Source organism: Erithacus rubecula (genome assembly GCF_903797595.1).
Source record: "Erithacus rubecula genome assembly, chromosome: 8".
Lineage (NCBI taxonomy): Eukaryota > Metazoa > Chordata > Aves > Passeriformes > Muscicapidae > Erithacus > Erithacus rubecula.
The window spans coordinates 18526205-18544384 of record NC_136659.1 but is presented as its reverse complement, the minus strand read 5'-3'; the positions used below and the strand labels follow the sequence as shown (position 1 = coordinate 18544384).

Below are 18180 nucleotides of genomic sequence, written 5' to 3'. Positions count from 1 at the left end.
CCTACTTAACAGCCACACAGTGAATGTTCTTTCTACAGAACCAGCATGGCACTGTGGTAAGAACTATAGTTTTTATTACATGTCTAATGTGTAGATTCAGAATAATGGAAGAATAATGACACCAAATTGATCCATCAGTGGCATTAGCAAAGCCAGGTCACAGATTCTCCTTCACTCTGCATGACGATCAATGTGAGGACAAAGACTATGAAGTTTCAGCATTTGACCTAAGACTTTCTTTGGTTTCCCTAAGTTATGTACAGAAAAAAAGAGCAAGGGTGCCAGCCAACTTCCACAAGAATCTCCAGACTTCTTTTAATGACTTTGCTCTACTGTATCTTGAAGATAAAATTATTACTCCCCAAAAAAAAAAAAAAAAAAAAAAAGTAACACAATATTGGCTCATTACACAAAATACTGTCAATATTTGTTATTCAAGTTCAATTACACTGCCATTTGAAGTAGATGAAGAAATCTGATTTTTATCATCTTGGAAGGCACACAGCTTGTACATTTTAAATGATCATGTTTCAAAAATTACCAAGAAAAATTTGCTCCGTTTTGAAAGAATGTCTACTATTTCTCTTAATTAGTTTTTTGGACTCAATCTCAAGTAAAATTAAAAGTTGCTCAAGACATTCCCATATAATAGGATTCTTTGTTTAATATGTCACATGTAATAGTATAGTGGAAAAATGCAGTCATTAACATAAAACATTTCAAGGAGCTTTTTTGTTAGAAAACAAAAATACAGCCAGCTTTGGCTCTCAAAACTGAGGGCCTATCAACACATTCTGCCTCTTGCAGTTCTCTACTTCCAGGTACACAGAAATACATTCTTCTTGAAATTTCTACCAACCTTATCTTGTACTGTGTCTGTCCAAAAGATTCTGCGCAGGTAAAAGTGAAAGTCCACTCCAACTGCAATCCCACGATTCTGTGACTGCACCAAAGTACGCAAATTTCTTCCATAAAGATCTCCAATCAGTAAATCACGGCCATTGGAAAAAATAATTGATGCAACACCAGCTGAAAGAAGGGGTGACAGAGATATGATTACTCTGCAGGCAACATATTTTGCAAAGGGGCATTGAAATATATACATACTGGTTTATACACACTAGACACAAAGTTTTCAATAGATGCTCAGACTATAACCTATATAAATGTTTCTATGTGAGTACCAACTTGCTGTGATTTGCCTTTTGTTTGTACACTTCAAGCAAATGAGGCAGGAATACTATTTAAAGCCCTATCAGGTACAAAGTTTATCAAACCCCTGTGCTAACACCAAAAGACTATTTCTATTAAAGCTAAAATGAACTCAATGAAACTGACTTATAGCAAGTACTAAATTGTCCCATTTATAAGACTGAAATACTTAGAAAATGGTGAGCTGAAGACTGGTCCATAGATGCAGCTGAAGAAAGAAGGAAGGGGAAGGGAACTGAAAAGCTCTTGCTTTTCTAAGAAACAAGACTGCTAATCAGCTATTCCAAGCAGGAACTCCCATTCCCACTGATTCTCCACAGGCAGGAACACCTGCCTTACACAAAGGCCTGTTAGGACATTACATCTCCACAAAGAGTTTCCTGGGGCTTGCTTTCAGAACAGAGCAGGAGGTCAGGAGCAGCAGTCACAGCTGATGAGGAACTATGCTCTGAGAGACAAGTGTTCTTCAGAGTTCAGACTCTGGGACACTTAAAGCCAAGACCATGGCTTTTCTCACAGTTAAGTGTTTGATCTCACCATTCAGCAAAACCATCTTCTGGCACAGTTCTAGAAAAAAATGAGGTTTCCTGATTCCTTGACAGCACTAAGTTCCATAGAGAGCATGATAGAAAACTGTCTCTCACAGAAACAAGAATTTTTTTGTTCAGGAGTGCTTTGGCAATAACCTCCCAACTCTGAAGTCAGGAGTGCTGAAAAAGCAATGGAGCCTAAAAGACATTTGTTGACTAGAGGAGAAGCAACCCTGATGAGGCAATCAACACCAACTGATACATGCCAGCAGAAACAGAGTTTTGACGTTTGCTGATATTCTGAAAGCTATCCTAACCATAAATCCTTAAGGGCAGAGTTAAAATCGAGGAGTTCTGTGTGGCACAGACATTAAACAACCCCATTTTACCTAGTTCTATCTGCTCAACAAGACACTTGAAGTACACTGACCTGAAGTGTTGGCCCGACAATGCCGGTGATGCTCTAGGAAATAACCTTCCACACAGTGGCACTGGTGATGTCCCACACGATCTTCACACAGCTGGTCACAGACACCCCACATCTGACAGTCATCAAAATCTGACAAGGGAATAAGGCATATTTATAAAAAATACTTTGTAAAAAATCTATGTCATAATTAAGAAGCTGCAAGCTTGTCCTCTCTGCTTGCTTTATATCTATTGCAAAGCTATAGCATGAAGAAAGAGGGTATGCATGTTTTCCCACAACGTTTCAGTTTTGTATTTCCAGATAACAAAAAACCTGTGTTTCCTGCCCAAGGACCTACTCATACTTCTGCCCCCCTCCACCCCCGGGAAAATACTAACCAATCAACCAACCAAAAAAAAAATCTAAACCACACCTGCCGGAAGAAAAGGAAAAATCTTTGAAGGGATATCATTGTCTACTTTCCATAATACAGAATATGTCTACAAAGTATTTTTCCTACAAAGGATCTCTACACTTGGCACACACAAACACTTGGCTGGATTTAAGCTCACTCTGAAGGTGAGCCCCACCTTTATTTTAGTGCAGTGCTTAAGCCTTTAAGTCCTACTTGAAGGCCCTGTTTATTAGCTCAGATTTAGTACCATGCTAACAGGTATCTGATTACAATTAAAAGCTGTCTGTGCACCAGAACCAGCAAGAAAAAGCTCCTTTAGCATGCAAAATACCATATAGGTAGAGTACTGGATCTGGAATTATACAATACTGACTGTCAGCCATTCCTTCACGCCAAGTTTTGCTCTGACTACAAATATATGTCTAGATTTCAGCAAACCAAAATACATTGACTCAGATTTACAAGCTAGAATCTGATAACTAGGTTTACAGGGCTACCAAAAAACAACAGAAGACTCACTGAGGCTGCACCAGGTTTAGGAATGTGTCCTTCATGTATTTCCCACAAAAGCATGAAAAAATTGATGAAACGTTGTGCCTTATTTCTCTGTCTCTACAAAGAGCAACCATTCTGCCATTGCAGCTTATACAGCCCAGTATTCTCAAAAATATAAGAATCTCATTAGAGACTGAGCATCTGAAATACTTTTAATAGCGCAAACACATAGCTTGGGTTGAAAACTCCTAACAGATTATTTACCCCTTTTCTTTTACTAGGCCGTGCTAACTTTCATGATTCTGAAGTTACTCAATTGCCACCTACTGAGATAAATTATCTGTGCTACCAAGTTACAGCAGCTTTACTGTTACCTTTGCATTCTTGCAAATATTTTTTTCATGTAAATTATGTATATACTGAAACCCCACAGAAGACACAACCTTTCCACAGTGCAAATACAGAACACCCTTTTTATTTTCAAGTACAATGTTATGCTGTCTTCATATACAGCCACTTTCCAAAACCAACAAACAATTCAATATCATTAACTGTTTTTCCAGGCATGCAACACACATCATTGAGGCAGAAATAAACTCTATGTAAACACTTAAAGACCAGTAAAAATTTTTTATAACAAACCAGCCATGCAACAATACATATTTTTAAACCTAATCATACTGTCACTATGTCTTTAGGTCAAAGTGAAAGAGGTCTTTGTGATATCTCTCTGGTTTGTTTCCGTGTCACCACATTGCCATTGCGCTACTAAAATTTTCACATTTGCTGACTCCTGAGATTTTCTATTTGCCAGTACATCCACCCCATTCGAACTAACTTGCCTTCCTGGAATCCAAACTTTCCCAATGGGTTGTGAGAAGGTACTGGATATCTGTAAACCCTGGACTTGACTCACCAATGCAAGTGCGACTGTCATTGGTACTTATTATATATCCTGCAGGGCAATAGCACATCCCTCCTGATGGAGAGGAATGGCAGCGATACTGGCAGCTCAGCGCAGCGCAGCGTGACACGTCTGAAAGGCAAGCAAACTATTTCAGAAACACACCTATTACCACTACAACAGCTTTCTGCCTTATTAAGAGTTATAAAGCTGAAATATTTTCTGTGGTGAGCCTTCAATTTCAGGTACAGCTTCTTAAAACTAATCTGCAGAGAAAATTATGTACAAAGTTCCACAAAATCACATTCATATACATACATGCAAGCAAAGGCGTGGAACACAGAAGGGAAGGTACTGTTTTTAGTAGGTTTTTAGAACAGTGTTAAAGGATAAGCATCAATCTTATATGTACCACCAATGGCAAGTGCTGTTGCTGTATAAAAAGGTGACCAGAGAAAGCCAGCTGCATGCAATGCACCAAAACTTTCCCTGGATCCACAAGACCTACTTGTGAGCAACATATCCTTGAGCTCCATCTATTGGCACATAACCTCATCATTTACTATTCTATGTGAAAAACCCCTACTATGTTATATTAAGAAGAATATGTATATAATTTCAATGTATTAGAATATACTGTTTGCATTATGTTTATGGACAAATACTTCTTTATCCTTTCCTTCTCTCTCTCTTTTTTTTCCATTCCCTACTTCTCCTTTTCCTTCTACTACTATTTAATAAACAATTCAGGGACAGTTGAGTAAGTTATGATTGCAAAACACTTCACAAAGGAGAAGTTGAAAGTCATCATCTTCCTTTTCCTCAGTTTCTTCTGTTAAATGCCTTGCTATGCAGCTCGTATCTGCCATAACTACCAAACCACTCAGCAAAGAAAGAGGTGATTTTTACAATAAGGTTTCATCTCCTTATTGCCCTCCTATTCAAAAAGGCATGATTTTGTTAATAGGAATTTTAATCTTCCTAGAAATTAAAATATACCAGTCCTTGTCCTCAGAGGGATTTGGTATTTGTAGGATTAGAGTGAAATTAACAGGAACTATGCATGCTTATTGCCTCCAACAGAAAAAATTCAGTGTACCACTAACTGGAGAAATAGACATCCTAGGTAAAAAAATTTTTTTAAAAATCCTAATCTTTATAGTGAATTAGTCAAAGTTTAGGATTCAATGCTGTGTCCTGATCAGCACAAATAATTACATTATACTTACACAAAGGGATAGATATATAAACAAAGAATGCATATAGCACACCTTTCCCTGACTTTCTGAACATATTTTAGGATATGGAGAGCAAGTTAAAATCCTTAGTTGTGAAATTTCATGTACAAATTTTTAAAAATAAATAGTTTCTTTGCAGCATATATGCCTCTTTCAGATCATCCAGTCAGAACAGTGCCAATGAAAATAGTAAGCTTCCAAAATTTCAGTACTGTTTAGGAGACAAAAGGTGAATGTAAAGAGATGTCAATGCTGATGTTTCTGTTATTCTGTGTATGCTTTTCATTCTAATACATACTGCAGTGTCTGCCTGCAGTGATGTTAGTTTCATCTTCTCCTTCAGGGCAGTCTGCAGTTCCATCACACACTTTCCCTATTGGAATGCAATGCCCTGATCCAGGACAGGCCCACTCTCCTGGGTAGCACTCACGGTGACCACTTTCTGTGGGAAAGAAAAACAAGAACAATGAAGAGTATGTTTCAAATACTAAACTTTCTTCTGTAACAGCTTCCCAAAGCATCTCTATCCTTCAATATCCAGTTTCTGTTTCTTGCACACAGCTGGAAAAGACTATAAAGAAACACCATCTATATTTACTTTTCATGCTTTCTTTTATGTTCAAACTACAATGCCAGTGATACTGGGGTAGACAATACATGAATACCTTTAGTTTTCTAGTTTTTTTAGAAACAGTAATACCATTTAGCTTTAAAACAACCAGTTCACCAGAAATGGAACTATAATTTTGTGGTTCCAAAACCCATAAATGCTGTCTGGATAAAGAGAATAATATTCACCATAGAAAAGGCCAATGAAAAAGAAATTTCATTCACACTTTCATTCATTAAAGCTTCTGTTTCTCACATGACAAATCTTGGCAGGATCTGAGTTAATTTCATTTTGAATCAATGGGTTTTGGTTATTAGAAGCCTCATGTGTCTTAACAGATGACCTGAAAAATCTCCACTGGCAGAAGAACCAAAACAAAATATAAAAGAGAATATATAAAGAAAATATATATGCATTGCTATGTGCTAAACTTAGTTTGCATCATACTCAGTATCACATAAATTCTCATACACACAACAACAAAAATACTGCAAAAGTTAAAAAAATAAATAAAAATTGAGGTGGAATTCAAAGGTTCTAAAAGAAATTAAATTTATTCAGAACATCTTGACTGATCCAAATTTCATAGATGTAGGTCATCTGTGTGATCGTGACATTATAGTGTCATCTTCCTCTGAAAATACCATTGGCAGTTAGCAATAGTATTTACCACATCCTCTTTCATCCTCATTGTCCTCACAATCAGCATCTCCATCACAAATCCAGCTCTGATGAATGCAACGGCCACTCGGGCAAGTGAAGAAGTTGCCTCTGCAAGTTGCATAAGCTACGAAAAGAAACGTAAGAAAATCTAACTGTTCTAAGTGGCTAAAAAGTTAAAAATAACAATATTGTCTCATATATGATCATATATTATATCTCCTAAAAAATTTAGGCAGTTCCATATTTTGTATATATTGCAAACACTTGTTTCTTCTCATTTAGGTATGAATTACCTTTGGTTCATGCTGAAATTAAGAAGATGACAACAACATAAGTGTAACTATATGTATTAAGAATGACAAGACTGTCACTCAATCCAGCAAATTCAAATAATAATGGCATACCCAGGAACTTAGCATCAAAGCCAAATTCTATCAAAGTAGCACTGCAATTTTCATCTTTCTATACAAAAGAGTACTTGTAGAACAGTGATTAGCTTTTGATGGCTGTACAGCCAAGCAATCTGTTTCCTGCCATCTGCTTGAACTAGGTCTCAGTAAACAGTTAAGAAAGTAGGGAAAAAAAAAAGAAACATCATACTGCAAGAGTTTTCATCACTCCTATCTCCACAGTCATCATCGTGGTCACAGATAAAGGCTCGTGGGATGCACTCTCCATTAGCACACTGGAACTGAGTACTGGTACATCCACGTGCTGAAAAAGATTTTAGCACAGAAACACATACAGAAAATCTGTCAGAAAAGCACAGTGTTTAACTCCAAATGAAGGTCTATAAAGCAAATTTGGTTGGGATCACTCTGCACAGGGGACTTACTGCAGTTGGCTTCATCAGAAGAATCTCTGCAATCAACTTTGCCATCACATCGCTGGCTAGCATTAAAACATGCTCCATTTGCACAGGATAACTGTTCACATCTCGGGTAGTCTGAAATAAAAAATCTTTTATATTAGCATGAAATTAATCTATAATGGGTCATATACATCTAGTGTCAACAAAATATCTTGGTTTAAAGGAAGGATAAGATTCTGAGTTAAAAAGACAACAAGGTAGGTGGTTTGCATCTAAGGAGGTCTGAGAATATAGCTGTACAAGAGAGTGAAAGGAGACAATATGAACACAATAGTAAGAGAAAAGTGAGGGGACAGAAAAAAGTATAAACACTGTTTTCTTTCACCTTGTTTTGAATGGTCAATAGCCTCCAACATAAATACTGTTTCCTTTACTGTCTCTTCCCACAACCCGTGGCTAATTTTACAGAAAACTAAAAAGAAGAAATGTTTCCATAGTCATGACAATTCCTAGAAGAGAATATGAGCTTTGTGAAAGTTGGGGGAATGTTCTTCATCTAGGTTCATTCCAATGCTCGGGAAGAAAGGGAGCTCTTCTTCTCTCTGCTCCTCTCAGGCATTGTCTTAGTCAAAATACTTCTACACAATCTGTCTTCTTGATGCATGTTGCATCAAACTTCAGTTGCAAAATATAAATAACTAGCAAACACCAGCACAAATGATAGATGAAGCATCTTACTCCTTGTAACTGTTTTGGGGCAACAGTTGCAAACATATTTAAATAGCACCTTTCAAAAAACCCATGGAAGATGTTTGAAACAGGAATTGCTAAACCTACATTATTTTGAGCTCTGCCTAATACTCCTGTTCTGCAAACTGGAAATAAACCCAGAAAAAACAGCAACAGGAAATAGTTGCAACTAGTATTTGATTTAGCACAAGCTGATTTCTGTCCCACAGTCAGCAGAATAAGCTTGCATAACCCTAAATCATGTTACAAGCAGTAGAAATAAAAGGAAAATAAAAAAGGCAATTTCCTACTAACAAGTGACTTTTACTGCAACATGTAAAAACATTTTACAAAATAAAGTTAATTAAAACTGTTTGATTCACTGCCACGAGTCACTCGCAGTGGCTAAAGCACTGCCCAGACAGCTCACAGCCTACCAGAGACACCAGGAGGGAGACTCACTCCAAGCCCAAGAGCTGCTCCATGATACCAGGCAGTGTTCATAGCAGAGATGCTTTCAGAGCTGGCAGACAGACCAGACCCTCATTCCGGGCCTTAAGTGCAGATTTTGATCCCTGAGACTCCAGCCTTTGGCTGCCTGCCTTAGATTGCTCCAGATTCACTACTTCCCTGTCCCACACTCCTCCTGGTGGAGATACTTCCTTCAGCCTGAACTTCTCCCTTCTCCTATAGCTGCTACATGTAATTTGTCCAACATCCAGAATATTAGTCTCTGACTATGGCCTTTCTCTTCTTTCTTGGACTGCACCCCTCAGGATCTCTTCAGTTCTTGATCTTTGTTCACTTTCACCCTGGACTCCACAAATTAATCCCAGAACTGGCTGCCCACTTCCTGACCACAACAGCTATTTAGCATAGCAAACAAGAGGCAGGAATTCAGTTAGGCAGCTGACCTATGGCAGCAACTCAACACCAAAATTAGAATAAAAAAGCCAGTGTATCTTGGCCCACTAGCTTGGCACAATATGTCTTTAAAGCACTGCCCCTTTCTCCCTCACAGCCTCAGCATAGTACTCAGAGCAGTATCCAGAGAGGTTATTCTGCCACAGCAAAGCAAAATGGACATGGCTGGGATTTTCATTTTTCAACAATGAAGCTGAGGCATGAGAGAGAATTCTATCTTAAGTGAAAGAAATAAAGTATGTAGTAACAGAACAATTATACCAGTACTGGCTGCCTACTCCCAAAAAGCATTTGCTACCCCAAATAGTCTGTCATTTCATTCCATGTTTCTAAAGTTTTAAAATTAAAGTATTTGCTATCTGCTGACTATTTTAAAAAAGCTAAAAAACAGCCTGACAGGTGCATTTAAAAATTAAAAGCCATAATTTTATGAAATCAAAACAGCTTCAGTGCAGTATTCGTATGACCTGTAGCTGAAGTATTGTTCTGATGTTTATCTTAGCCTCTGCATGGGTAGTTTTCCCTTGCTGTTAATCCCATTAGCAATAAAATGGACTAAGGCTCTAAACTTCTTTTTTCTTTTTTGCATGTTTAATTGCAGACTCACATTTTGTATTTGACTACTTTCTTAAATAATGTAAATTATTCAAGAATAAAACTTTATCTTCCCTACAATATAAACCTGTTTCCAGACAGATGAGTGATTGCAAAGCATAAGTAAAGAGACCTAAGTCTGCGGGTTTTTTATGCTCCATGAAACACCAAAATCAATTATAAATAGCTTTATTCTTGTGTTGTTCATGAGTGTTTCATTTTTATTTATGAAGATTTTTAGTTCAAATTAAATAAAAGAAATTTAGTGAAAAATGAAAAGACCAAAATAGTACTATTCCTCTTACATTTGTTTATATCACATAATGTGGAAAAGGAAAGACACTAAATGCTGGGAAAAAAATGAACATTCAAAGAAAATCTTAGAATCTGCTCCAAAAATCACTTACACTAATCTGTACTATACAGTTAATCACCAAACTGTAAATTTTATTTTATGGCTTCTGTTGAAAGTTCCAAGCCTTGCAAAGACAAAAAGGCAATAAAATTAACCAGCCTTCCTCAAGAATCTTGTAATTACATTCTTGAATTTTTGTCTTCAGCACTGTCACATTTCTTTAAACTAGTCCAACCTACTTTCAAGGTTCCAAGTCACAGTCATTCTTCTGTCTCAGAGGGACTGTCAACACATACTCTCATAAACCAGAGTAGAGGCTGTTGAATGATAGGAGGCAGTCCCTCTCCTTGGGGCTAAATGTGCTGCCCCCACAACAGTCATGGGGTCTATTTGCTGATGCAGCAATGACTGCCTTTCCCACACAGCAGTGGAGTGCTACTGTTGTTTCCAGAGAGCTCTTTCCTCATTGCCTTTTTAATTTACCTAGCTGAGAATGTTAAACATGAAATAAAATGTGCACTTCAATTTTCAAACATCACAGCAGCTTCTAATTTGAAGAAAGAATTTTAAGTATCATCCTTAGGACTCCACTCCCAGACTGATACAAATTTACTGGATTATAACAATCAAACCATGGCACCTGGCTATTTCACACTGTATTCAATGACTACTCACAGGTTTCTCAGAGATGCTCAGCAGTTCCAGTTCTTTAATTCACTGATAATACATTTTAAAAACAGATATCTTTTCTTCAGGATTTTTTTTTCATGTGTGACAGATTTGCTAAATTAAGTTACCAACTTAATTTCTTACTCTAAGAGAAAAAAATGTCAATCTACAGAACATATTCTTCCAGCAATGAGACAGAATACCTTGGATCTTGGCCTTTAGCCATTTGTATTGGTGACTTCAGAAGTGGTTGTGGGTCTATCACATGAAAAATTTCAAGATGGATGATTTAACGACATATTATTACAGAGTGTCATATACTCATAAATCCCCTTTCATTCTACATAGGGACAATTTTAGCCACTTGTGACCACAGTGGAAGTTGGATGACCATATAGTCTTCCTTTACACAGCATATGCCCTTTCTTCCCCTATGCACAGCCTATAAAAAAATTTCATTTCTTGCTTCTTTGTCCATCTATTACTACCTCAGCCTCTTTCCCCATCTCCTGCCCTGGGTCTGGCTCTAAATGAAGTTTACAGTTATGTTTGTTCCCCAAAGGCACACTACGTTCTAATAGCTGGAATAGCAGCTTGCATGTTAGATGTCACTCAGGATGTATGAAACTTTTCCTTAAGACTAACAATGAACAGATGTGCCTGTTACACACTCCTGTGTAGGTATTAGACAAAATCATGAAAGACGTGGCCTTTATTCTGTGGCCAGCTTTCCTTTCCATCAGTATTCAATCTAGGCCAGAATTTAGGAAGACTGTCAGCAGACAGGCAGCCTCAACTCTGGGGAAGTTGGAGTGAAAAAAACTACTTGTCCATCTGCATTTTATTGGCACAATATAAACAACACATCTGAATACAGTACAACTAAATCATCACCACAGGAAGCTGCAGTTTAGAATAAAATGCTTTTGAAGGGATCAAATCTCCTTAAATAAGTCATTTGGAGTAAAATTTTGCTTTTCTGTACAGGTTATAACTACTACTGATTTCCTATGGAGTATGCAAAAGCAACATTAAAAATTCAGTAAAGTTAGCTCTGAGTGTCCCAAAGCCATAAGACAATTACACATGGTTGCCTTTCTACAGTGCAATATTAATTATCTTTCAGACAATGAGAAACAATATGACCTGATCCTGTGGTGGCAGTTTGCACTTCAGTTCTGTGGTAACAGATCTGTATCAGAACATCAGCTCTAATACACAGAAGAATCTGAAATGAAACTCTCGTAACAAAAAGCATATTGTGGTCATCCTGTCTATCAACAATCCCTTTAATCTTACAAATGTATTAAAATGGCAGAGAGAGATGAGATGAAACCCGATCTGTGCAGGGATTAAGACTCACGGCAGGCCCTTTCGTCCGTCCCGTCGGTGCAGTCCTGCACGCGGTCGCACCAGTACGCGCCCGGGATGCACTGTCCATTGGAGCACGTGAACTGCTGGCTCGAGCACGTCCTCCCCGCTGCAGCAAACAGGCACACAGTCAGTCCTCCCTAGCGACCAAGGCTTTTAACGAGGAAAATTATCTTACTTCCTCTTTAACTGCTTCATGTTTCTCATAAATATCAGTAAAATACTTTCTCCCCCTATATCTCGTGTACTCAAGGGGATGAAAGAACATTTGACAAGCACATAGCTGACAGCATAGCTCTGGGAGGGCTCCTGTAGTCTGTGAGGTCACTGCTTTTCTCCACTGAAGAATTGACCTCTAGGGTAAAAAGTACCTCCCTATAATTATTCTGCCTAAAATATTAAATTACCAATTCCACCTGATTTAAAGTTTTCTCTTATTTTATTTACTAGGTCAAAATATGTCAGTAATTGCAAGTTATTCAGTCAACTGGAATGTCACAATGTAAACACAGCAGAGCTGGAGGTAAGGCACTAATACAGCCTGGGCCTCAACAGTCAGGAATAATTTGCATATGTAACTAATAGAGAATTGAGAATGATTATGCCTCTCATCTTGACAGCTGTCAGGAAAAAGAAACCACATAAAACTGTTCACTCTGATTCTACTACAACTAAACTACACTTTCAGTTCTTAGGTAAACTAACAAATCTGTAAAGATATGGATGAAGGGCAAGATTCCTACTAAGTTCTCCTTCCCTCTGCCACCTGCACATTCGTTTCTTTCAAACTTACGTTGTATCTCAACATCATCCCAGTCTATATATTGGCATCTTGTCATCTGCTGCTCTACAGGGGTTCTCTATAACGTTTTTTGTCAGCAGTGTTCCCAAAATAAGATCAGCTACTGGGATACCAGCCTTACAAGGAAAAACCAGAGCCAGATAGTAAAGTAAAACAAATTTCTGCATGTATGACTTCCAGAGCTGTCAGCCAGTTTTCCCAAGAAAAAATTTTAATATTTCAAGGAGAAAAATCTCCTCCAGCTTTCCCAAACACTGAGATAATAGTGTTAGAACAAAACGTCCAAATACCAGGAGGTGACTCAAAAATGGCAGCAGCACAGTGCCACTGTGCACATAGACACTCATGATTAACCAGTACATGGTGAACAATGTTACAGTGACCCAGTTCAAAGTCAAACTCAGAGCTGTTGCTCACTTTGCATTTTGTATCTACAGATTCTTTAGTTAAAACATAACCAGCAGCTGTGCTGACACCTCAGAGGAGGTGGGGAGCAAAAGGTAGTTATCTATCATTCAAAATTTTCCATCCTCAATGGATGAAGATGGAATCAAGATACAAAAGCAAAAACCAATTCTGGAAGAAGCAAAATCCTTTCAAAATGAACATTTTAACCTCCCCAGGAGTTGGTGAGTAGCTCCAGAGCTGTTCAGTTCAAAGAAGTTATCAAAAAATTATACACACTATCAAAATGAAAATGAATTAATTTTATCTTCACTTAGAGTAACTTTAAATACTAAAAATGGCAGAAAAACCATCCTTCAGAACACTACAGTTTTTCTCTTGTCTCTTGCAACAATGCAGAGAATGTAACTTGGTGCAGTAATCACCCCAGTTCACTGCTCACCACTGTGGCATGCACTTAGAGCCCTTCAAATGCTTAGTCATGAAATTCTAAGCCAGAGTAACATATTTAATTTGTCTATCAGTACTAAGAAAAGAGCAAACCCTATGGCTCTGGAAGTTAGGATGTTAAATTATTTTCTTGATCTAAACTGCACAAACACTAAACACTTTACTTGAAAACAGCAACTCAGACATGAGTAATACACTGTTTAGCATGCTTAAAGCTAAATACTTATCAGAATTATGTTCTGAGTTTAAGCTGACCAAATGATAATGAAAGACTAGACTCCCACCAGACACCAAGATAATACATATTTCTCCTCTCTGAGTGTGAGAAATAATGGCTCTGTTAATTCTATTAATTAAATAATCTATTTATTAAATAGATTAATTAAATAATAATGCTACTAAATAGCATTGCTGAAAATCATACAAGAATATTTATCAATGTTTGCTGATTACTGATAATTCCTCCTGGTTTATATACAAATAAATTTCAAAGTTGTCTAAAAATAATTAAGTTTTGTTACATATAGTTCTGAGATGCGCTGTAAATTTTGTTAACCAATGAATACAGCAGATACCGTAATATGTATATTTCACCATTTCTGAAATTACTAAATTTTTTATCAAGTATAAAACTAGTATACACTTTATATTTTATATTTTTCTCTTTTTAATTAAAAGAAACATAAGCAATTTTCAGATTTCAAGACCTGGAAAGATCTTTTTAGACATATTTTCTGTATTTTATCTACTTCAGACTTCAGATTACTTTATTTCTAGAAATACTTTAGAGAGACTTCTGCATTTACAGAGGGCTTGTTTCCGTCTGTTCTTAATATGCTGCTATGTAAATTACATTATTTCACAAAGTTGGTATAACACTGGAAGTTAAAATACTTACGACATTGTTGATGTTCATCTGAGCCATCTTCACAATCCTCCTCATCATCACAAACCCATGACTGTGGAATACATTCCCCATCAGTCTGACACTGAAACTGATTTCCCTCACAGGTAGGTTGTGCTAATGTAAGCAATGAAAAAAAATGTCATTTCACAGACATCTGCAAAAGCACTTTCAAAGAAAACAATTGCATAAGGGAAAAGAAGTTCTAAGGTGCAAGTGTCAATGAATTGTAATTTCCATGAAACACATGAAGCATTTAACAGATAAAAAAAAAAAAAAACAGGCAGACCAGAGACGGAAAAGTGGACCCACAAAAAGATGCTCAAAGGCAAAATTTAGCTTAGTAAACTCCTGCATAGATTCTTCAGCCTTATATCCTCCTTGGAGACACGAGCTCCTCTAGAAGGGAGACCCCAAACACTTTTCAGGTTCTGAACTGCTCTCTGGCTCTTTTTTTTTCACTTTTGTATACAGACACACTACTTTCCCCAGTCTCACAGGGGTCTGTTCAGTTGCTCTCACTCTACCTCAGTTGCTTTATCCCTTGTAAGAACATGATCTCTCAAAACAAGCTCATGATTCTTCCCTGTGAATTCACGAGGCAAAAGTGAAGGTCAGAACAAGATGAATGTTGTTCCAGCTCCACTCTGTACTCTTCAAATACACAAACAGGGAACCATCAAAGAGAAAGATCAAAATTAATGCTTGAAACTGTGTCACAGCTTACTCCATCCCTAGTTAATACTCCTGAAAGAAACCCTAGTACAAAACAGTCCAGTAAACAGGACTCTGGTCTTGACCATCTCTGTTCTCAGGACTGTGTTTTTGCAGAAATAGAAGGTCAAGTTGAAACACTTTGTGCTCATGGGATGATATGCAACCACAACTGTCAATTTAACCAAATTGTCAAGGGAGAAAATAAAAACAATTTGCAGATTTAGAGTTGAAAAGCACAAGATAACATCAGTAGTAAACTAATTAAAGGGATAAAATTGATCACATGCTACAGGCATGTACCTCATGCATACTTTTTTAAGTCCCACTTCAAGAACCAAAGAATAACTTTTTAGTAGGAATTTAACCTCAGACCAGTTTCAAACAATCTTGCTAGGTACTCGTGCGCCACTACCCATAGCATATTAACATATTGTTTTGTAAATTTTTTTTTAATAAAGTTTAATTTTCATTATTGCTGTGGGACAATACCATTTTGTTAAACCAGTTTAAAGGCATTCTTCGCCCAGGACTACGCTAGTTTCTTTTGGAGCTAAAGTGCTAAGCAATAAGTCAGACTGCCAAGCCATGTCAATGGCTTCCAATTATTACGTGGGTCAAGCAGCAAAGAAATAATAACAGTGTAAAGAGAACAGATCTAAATTACTCTCAATCCCTTATCAGCTGATGGGCAAAAATTGGCCTAATCTGTAAGTGTCTGATAATTGCACCAAACCACAAGACTCAAAAGATACTAGAACTGAGAAGGTAAAATACAGGCAAGTTCCTGAAAACAGACTGTGGAGCGAAATTCTATGTTTTCACAACTTTTTCATTCAGCTTGAGAGAATCCTTATGCACAGATATTACAGTCCATATGAATAAAATTGTTGTCCCTGAGATGCTGACATAGCACAATCAACTCTAGACAACTAAGCATGACTCCACTTTGGGCACAGTAGGTACCATTAGTTGTCCAGTCCAAAGATTTTTCACATGCAATGCCAGTTAATAGCTGTATAGACATCCAATATTCAGGATTACTACAGTAATAGAACACATTTCTACATCTACTTAGAACATTAGTCATAATATGAAACTGCATTATTGGACTGTTAGATTTTTACGAAAAGTTTAGTCATGTTAGAAGCTGAGCACTACTTGATTTTCTGTGTACCAAAGCCAAATGAGCTCATGGAATATGACTCAAGCAGATTCTGCAGTATCTCATGACAACTAGTAGTTTTTTCCCAATTCAACATTAATTCTTGTACCATAGGTACAGCTGAGCACACTGGAATCTCCTGATTTGTTAAACTACCAAGAGTTGCTCTGTATGTGTCTCACTTACGGCAGCCAGCCTCATCCGTATCATCCGAGCAGTCTCTGGCCCCATCGCACCTCCAGTCCGCAGGAATGCAGCGGCCGTTGCTGCAGCGGAACTGCCCCCGCTCGCACCCTGGGGAAACAGCAGCACACAGCTCAGCAGTACAGACACGTAAAAACAGACAAGTTCATCCAGAACTCTAGTTTATCCACTGCCTTGCAGCACGGAGAGAAAATAATGCAAAACATAATACAAAAGATACTACAAAGATATTTAAAAGTATATATATAAAAGAGCTCTATATACCCAGTCAAACGAACAAAAAAAGCAAAGAACCATCTTCAAGTATTACAGAACATCTCCAAATAAATTGCTAGAAAACTCCAATGTATATTATACAAATAAAACAAAAATAGTTATAAAAAGGAAAAGTTATAAAAAAGTTATAGTTATAAAAAAGGAAAAAATAATTCAAACAAGAGTACACACACTACAGAAGCCTATTTAGCAGGAATATATCAATTTTAAATTCCCAAGCAGCATAGACTTTAAATAAAGTTGGGGCATAATTTTCTACATTATATCTAAGGGCCAAACATGCTAAATATTAGTGCTCTTCGAAGTGTATGAGGATTTAAAAACACGCAATAATAGTCCTCTTAGCTGATGTGGAAACCAGTGGTAACTGGTTGAAAGTAAAGAAAGATCTCAGTTTTGTTTTACTTTTTAAAAAAGCTCTCATTCTTAAAATATTTCCTCTGAAGTACAGAAAAGCATGTCTTGAGTCAAGATTTGAATGGCAAATAATTTTAAAAGAAATGAAGCTTTCAGACATTTACGGCAGATCAAAAGCTATCCTGCTGTCATTTGCTCCTGCTTGATCCAGTGAAGATTAAGACCTGATAAAGAAGCATTCATTCCTAGGTGTAAATGCAGCTGGATCAGGCCTTTATTAGAGTCAACTAATGAAATCTCCAGTCTGTAGCAAAGAGAAAAGGCATCCTTTATGGCCTTTCCTTGCGACTACAGCCTCATAAAAAGGGAGGCAACAGTTTTATAGATCCTCAAAACAATGAGCTACAATATAATTAGGTTCAACAGAGCTCTGTTCCATGTTAATCTGTTGTCAGTATCCCAGAGAGGGGTACACGGAAAACACTTGAGGTAGTAGCAAAGTCCAATTCTGAAAAAAAACCAAAAAAACCCAAAAAGCAAAAAAACTCAACCTGTTTCCTGATTTAATTAATGACCATATAATAAAATTACATGTTTCAATTATTCAGAGTGATTTGTCCAGAGAAGATAACCTCAGTATACATAAGGAACCACCACCTATTTTGTGAATTCATGATTACATAAATAACACACTACCTAACTTTCATATAAAACCAGGCATATCAACACTGTCACATAAACATAGTTAAGTGATGTATTCCTCAGGGATATAGGCAAGCTACTTTATGCAAGGAATGTTCAAATCTGATTGTCTGGTAGTGACACCCTGATTTATAATGTATCCTGCAAATGGTCAAAAATTTCACTTGGATAAATGGTGGTACGGAGTGGTACAGGAGTATGTTCACCCAAATACCTTCTATAGACTAATGCATGGTGGTGGTTGGTGGTGCAGGTCTGGGGTTGGTGGTGCA

The 18180-nt window shown here is 37.2% G+C and overlaps 1 protein-coding gene across 1 annotated transcript in view; it reads right to left on the bottom strand.

The window, feature by feature from the left end:
• Positions 1-18180, bottom strand: part of LRP2 (LDL receptor related protein 2) — a 109591-nt gene that overhangs the window by 77234 nt on the left and 14177 nt on the right. The window contains 10 exon segments of the mRNA XM_079310628.1: positions 860-1029; positions 2173-2301; positions 3978-4097; positions 5502-5645; positions 6484-6600; positions 7077-7190; positions 7312-7422; positions 11922-12038; positions 14485-14607; positions 16556-16663. Of these exon segments, the coding sequence (XP_079166754.1) occupies positions 860-1029; positions 2173-2301; positions 3978-4097; positions 5502-5645; positions 6484-6600; positions 7077-7190; positions 7312-7422; positions 11922-12038; positions 14485-14607; positions 16556-16663 (1253 nt within the window).